The sequence below is a fragment of the Trachurus japonicus genome, chromosome 21, assembly GCF_045865225.1.
Source record: "Trachurus japonicus isolate A0001 chromosome 21, Traja_1.0".
Taxonomy (NCBI): Eukaryota; Metazoa; Chordata; class Actinopteri; order Carangiformes; family Carangidae; genus Trachurus; species Trachurus japonicus.
Window position 1 is genome coordinate 36,885,596 of NC_140927.1, and position 6,511 is coordinate 36,892,106.

Here is a 6,511-nt window from a genome sequence, read left to right on the forward strand (position 1 = left end):
TATAAATGCATAGTGAACGGTAAGAATGGAGAGTTTGACTAATAACTAGTCCAGTTCGAACTAATGAGGACCTCCCATTAGTTCGAACTCTCATTACTCCGATTGTCGGACCAATGGGAGTTCGAACCAATGGGAGGTCGAACTAATGGGAGGTCGGACTAATGGGAGGTCGGACCAATGGGAGGTCGGACCAATGGGAGGTCGGACCAGTGCCATGGACCCGGCCAGCCACGGTGAATCTGTTCACGCAGAGCTGTCATTTCAGGGCATGAAGAGCAGGCAGCTTCGAAATCAGCCACTGGAAGAGCTCGCAGTGTGGAGGAGATCAGAGCCACTATGTAAATCTCCACATCAGCAGATGGCTCGGCAGGAAGCGGCAAGGGGAGACGAGAAAGACAATCAGCAGTGTAGTTTTGAGACACTGGGCGATACACCATGTCGTAGTCAAAGCAGAGTAGGCGTGCTGACCAGCGTGCCACACGCATCCCAGCTCTGCCTATCCCCTTGGTGGTCAGCAAAGTGGTAAGTGCCTGGTGGTCCGTGCGCAGGGTGAAACGATGGCCCCATAAGTATGTCCGCCATTTTTCTGTGGCCCACACACATGCTAATGCCTCCTTTTCAACTACTGAGTACTTGAGTACACAGGTTTCTCGGTGCCGTCAGGCTGTATTTGAGCAAACACCGCACCCAGACCGTAGTCACTTGCATCTGTGGAGAAAACTGAGCGGTGTGGGGTCGTAGAGGGCCAGGGCCGGACTAGCTACCAGGAGCTTTTTTAACCTCCTCAAAACTGCTTTGAGCAGCTTCAGTCCATGTGAATGATTTCTTCAGTCTCTTTGGCACACTCACGCATTGGGGCAACAACTGTAGCAAAGTATGGGAAAAATTTTGAATACCAGGACGCAAGGCTCTCTCTCTCAGAACCGCTGGGCTGGGCTCGCCATCTCAACCGTCTCTCTCTCTCTCTTTTTTCAGACGATAAACTACGGTAGAAAGTGCACAAAAGTCACAGAAAAACATTGAAGGGCATCATATGGTTTATTTTAAGCGATATAGACCACCTTAAACCAAGTTAATGGCACAATAAATGCATTTTTTCTGTCTGAACGGCTACCGAACTGCAGGCTAACTGTGTGCTAACTGTGTGCTAACTTAACTTACCGGAGTTTCCTGCATTTACTCTCACAAAGGGCTTTTTTTCTCCTCAGTTCACGGTTTATCGGGTTGAACCTGGATTCTCCGGTGACTACCGGGTCTGTCTGCAGCTTTCTGCTTCTCTTTGCTTTGTTTTTACCGCCGACTCTCTCGGTCTGCTCTGCTCTGCTGCTGTCTGCCTCGTGTCTGAGAGGAAAATGGCGTCTGCTCTCAGGTGCAGACTTCACCAACACCTGACCATGGATCTATTATAAGATAATATACATCCATGTACCTGACTCGGTTCATCACGGGGAATAAAAACACTACCAGGGGAACACTGCCATCTACTGCAGGTTTACTGGAACTGTCTAAATGACACTGTTAAAAAATATAAAGATAAGTGTCTACAAAAAAGAAGAAGGAGAAAGATAAAGAAGGGGATGAAAGAAAAGATAGATAGACGAGAGATGTCCACTGCTGTTTTGTTTGTTTTCTTGTCACTACTATGTTTCATCATCTTTAATATTTTGAGACAGACTATAATATTGGTGTTGAAGTGAGCCAGTGTAATAACAACAGAGAGGGGCAGGTAGCTACTATAAGTTTTCTTTTCATTCATGGTGACAATGTGTGTACATTATGTAAATATGTGCAACCATGTGTAGAATGTATACGAATGGAATGAATGTATGAATACAGGGTTACTCACCTGATTTTTCATGCTGGTTTATCTTTTTTTATTTTTCTCTCAAATTCCTGCACTGCAAAAACTCTAAATCTTTCCAAGAATATTTGTCTTATTTCTTGTCAAAATGTCTCATTTCTAGTCAAAACTAATCTCTCTCCACTTAAAATGAGACTCATTATATAAAAATTAACTTGTTTTTAGATAATGTTCACTTGTTTCAAACTAATTTTCACTTGATATAAGTAGGTAAATGTTTCGGGGAAAGCAGGTTTTTTGTGCTTAATGTGCGTAATAAGAAAGAAAAACTTGCTCCACTATCAGATTTTTCTACTTATTTCAAGTGAAAATCTGTTTGAAAGAAGTAAAAAGTGTCTAAAAACAAGCTGCTTCTTAATGTGATGAGTCTTATTTTAAGTAGAATGAGATTTGTTTTGACTAGAAATAAGACAAATATTCTTGGTAAGATTTTGAGTTTTTGCAGTGTGTAATTTTGATGTGATATCATTGAATAAGACTCAACTATGTGGTGTTTATCATCTGCTTTAATAACAGAAGAAGCATGTTGGTCGGTTGTTGTGTGAACCTATGTTGTATGATACATCACAGACATGTCAAAGACGGTTTTTCTTTTAGATATTGTGGAGAAAAGGACAAGCTGTCAACACAGAAGGAGAAGGAAGTGGAGAAGAAAGGAGAAGTGTGTTCACGTTGGTGTTTCCTCCACAGCTGTGTGTGTGTGTGTGTGTGGGGGGGGGGGGGACAGTGATGATGTCACAGCTGCTGTCCGTCAGCATCCACACAAACTCTCAGAACTTTTTAATTTCATCCACAGATAAAATAAATAAACATAAAACATTTTTTCAAAGTGTGAAATGAACTTTGTCTTTGATCTCCACCCTGTGACCTGGACTGGATTTATTTATTTACACATCAATCATTCTGTGATTGATAGTTTTATATTTCTATTCTAGTTGATTCTGTTGTATTCTACTGTGGGCTGCTTTAGTTTGTTTTTGAACAGTGAAGCTTCAGGTGTAACCTGGACAGAGGAGCAGTGCTGCCGTTCGGGGCTCTGGATGTGTTTCAAATACACTGCTCCAAAAAATAAAGGGTTAAAACACTTAAACAACACATCTTTGATCTCAATTAATGAAATATTGCAGTTGAAAATCTTTATTCACTATATAGTAGAGTGCATTGAGAACAAAATAACATAAAAATGTCAGGACCAAAAAAGAGAGGAATTGTCTGGAGGGGGGGGGGGCTGCTCACCATTAACAAATTTAAAGGTTAACAATTACAATGGGCCAATTTGCCAAAATGTTGAACTATCCCTTTACGAGCAACACATCAAACCACCATTTTGAAGTGGTTTAGCATTCAATCTATGAGTGCAGATGAGGTTGGCTCTATGCAGGGGCAAGAGGGGCAACATCAATGTTCTGCCCCCTCAAATCTAAATTTCTGGAGTTGAGAAAGTGGAACAATCATGTTCTGGAGACACAGCTGATTTGAAACATTTGTGTTTATTAACATGTTGAACACAGATACATCACATGTTTGATTGCAGTCAGTCTGTTACAGCTCTGAAACAGTTAGAGAGGATTTTAATGACATAATAAAGGATCAGTGCTGAGGAATGAAAATGTTCATAATGAATGAAAACTAGAACACGTGATCAAAAAGATGAATCTGTTAACATGAAACTCTCCAGTTGTGACCAGAACGTAATGGATATTTAACATTAAATATCACTGAATGGAACAGATACTTGACACAACTCCCACTATAGCTCCCACTGCAGCTCCTATTGGACCTGCAACTGCGCCTCCAGCAACAGCTGCTGCCACACCAGCAAGAAATGGATTCCTTCCCTCTGCTCTTCTTCTTGCTTCTTTACGACCCATAGCTGGATTTCTTCCCAGTAGACGTTCCTGTTCTTCTCTGATGGCTCTCTCAGCTTCTTGGAACATCTCATTGGTGTAGCAGCTTCCTCCATTTCTCTGAACCAGGCTGTTGATCTTCTCCATCAGGTCAGTGACTTGGTCATGATTCCTCTTGTCTCTGTTGTTGAACACGTGGAATCCTCCATCACACTGGCTGACGAAGCCACAGAGATCTTGATTCTTACAGATCATTTGTTCTATATCGGTACCTTCCGCCTCTAGGTCGTCTCCATGGGTGAACAGGATCATGCTGTACTTTTTTGTTTTTTTTCCAAACAGCTTCTGAAGGATCTTCACTGTTTCTCGTTCTTCTTCAGTGAATCTGCCTGGTTGGATCACGATGAGGAACACATGAGGACCAGGAGCAGCAAAGGAGACGGATCTAGCGATCTCGTTCTTCACCTCATCGTGATCTTTAGTGGTGTCAAACAGACCTGGAGTATCAACAACAGCCACTGTTTGACCATCAACATCTCCTGTTTCCTTCTGACACTCTGGCGTCACTGAGGATGCAGACAACTTAGATTCAAAGGCTTTCCTTCCTAAGATGGTGTTTCCACAGGCGCTCTTTCCAGTTCCAGTTTTCCCCACAAGTACAATCCTGAGTTCTGTGGGAGAATAGTAAAACTCATTATTGACCATTGTTGTTAACAGACAGAGTGTAAACTAAAATGACAGCAGTGTGTCACCAGAGAGAAACAACAACTGTCTTTAGAGTCCTGAAGGTCTAACTGAAGGTCTAAACAGCCATTAGATACTGGGTCCAGAAAACAAACTCACTTCATCACAGTCACATGAACTCATTTTTACCCATAGACTGTAAAAAGAATGGCCGTAGCGTCCGTGACGTCACCCATTGGTTTTGGGGAGTCGTTTTTGTGACTCAAATATGGCGGCCTGAACAGCGCCATGTTGGATTGGCCGGCCGAGAACCCGCCCACTGGCCTCGAAGCAGCTGTCCACGGAGCTGCTCGGACCTGTCACTCAACGTTTCTGCGCCCTAATTGGCCAGAATTTTAACCTAATAACAGTAAAACGGTAGAGTTAAAAAAAAGTTCACCCCCCTCAGAGTGTGTGCGGGGGTAGAAACTATCGATTGAGACGAAAAAACGTTCTGACACCAGGCTTTTAACATGTTTACTGAGGATGTAAAATCGGCGATTTTAACATGGGGCTCTATGGGGAATGCTCCCTTCTGACACCAGCCCCCAGAGGAAGAAGAGGGGATTGCAGTTTTTTGAACGCGGAAGTGAGCTTCACTTCTCAGACCGACAACTGCCCCCTTGGTTTTACCACAGGCCCTGAAGGTTGCTGTGACGCTAACAGGTGGCGCTAATGTGGAACAAGGAACAGGATGCAGTTTGGGTTTAATGGAAGGTCTAAACAAGGTTCACGGTGTCTCCTCTCCTCTCCTCTCCTCTCCTCTCCTCTCCTCTCCTCTCCTCTCCTTTCCTCTCCTCTCCTCCCCTCTTCTCTTCTCTCCTCTCCTCTCCTCCCCTCTCCTCCCCTTCCCTCTCCTCTCCTCTCCTCTCCTCCCCTCTCCTCCCCTCCCCTCTCCTCTCCTCTCCTCTCCTCTCCTCTCCTCTCCTCCCCTCTCCTCTCCTCCCCCCTCCCTCCCTCACACATGGTGTGATGTAATCGTCCCTGTCTGGAGTCAAACCTACAATCTCCTGCCTGTGTGGGGCATGGTTTCTGACCACAGGACTTTAGAGGTATGATTGTTACTTTATCGTTTGCAAATGTGTATTCAGAATCTGTGTGCGAAATCAATTTGTAAATGTGTAAAAAAAGAAAAAGAAAAAAAAGAAAGAAAGAATACAACACATTTGTATTCAGATTTGCAAGTGAAGACAAATCTGCAAATGTGTGCAAAGATCTGTAGGTGTACATAAATCTGTACATCTGTAAACAGATCTATAATAGATGTGTAAATGTCTGTCACCGGTTCCAAGTCAGGCAGGAGCTCTGATTGGTTGTCTTTTTACACGTCATTTCTGCAACATCTGCTGAGGCAGATCCGCAAATGCTCGCGGCGATCCGTGAAAAAGATTTGTGCGTAACCTCTCTTTTGCCCTGAGCTAATAAAGTAACAACAATAGCTCCATAGAGGAGCCCATGCTGCTCATTCTAACATCACATCTAACATACACTGCAAAAACTCAATATCTTACCAAGAATATTTGTCTTATTTCTAGTCAAAACAAATCTCATTCTACTTAAAATAAGACTCATCACATTAAAAAGCAGCTTGTTTTTAGACACTTTTTACTCCTTTCAAGTCTATTTTCATTTGAAATAAGTAGAAAAATCTGACAATGGAGTAAGTTTTTCTTCCTTATTACAAGCTCAAAAAACTTGCTTTCACTGGCAGATTTTTCTCCTTATTTCAAGTGAAAATTTGTTTGAAACAAGTGAAATTATCTAAAAACAAGTTAATTTTTAGGTGATGAGTCTTATTTTAAAGGGATAGTTCAACATTTTGGCAAATTGGCCCATTGCCATAATCGCTATAGTCATAGCAGTAGGTTCATTACCTTTAATTGTAGGTGTAAGCTATTTTCAGTACGGCGGAGCGCAGCAGCAGGCTGCTCAGAGCTACGCTATGGAGGCTAAGGGAATTTCTTGGTTTCCCTCATTAAACTCATCAAATTCAACATCCCAAAACTCCACAGCGCTTTTGTAGACAAGTTGTGACCTGCACAACCACCACGCTATGAGATAATGACGGAACGATACGAAA

General features: G+C 42.7%; 1 protein-coding gene across 1 annotated transcript; it reads right to left on the minus strand.

The window, feature by feature from the left end:
• Positions 1-3,576: 3,576 nt before the first annotated feature.
• On the minus strand, positions 3,577-4,413 carry LOC146965753 (GTPase IMAP family member 9-like). Its single transcript, XM_085765119.1, has one exon. It carries the CDS (start codon positions 4,411-4,413, stop codon positions 3,577-3,579), a length of 837 nt encoding a protein of 278 aa, XP_085621245.1.
• Between the last annotated feature and the right edge of the window lie 2,098 nt (positions 4,414-6,511).

Coding starts and splice junctions, on each gene's coding strand:
- LOC146965753 (XM_085765119.1), bottom strand. CDS start 4,413: ATGGTCAATAATGAGTTTTACTATTCTCCCACAGAACTCAGGATTGTA.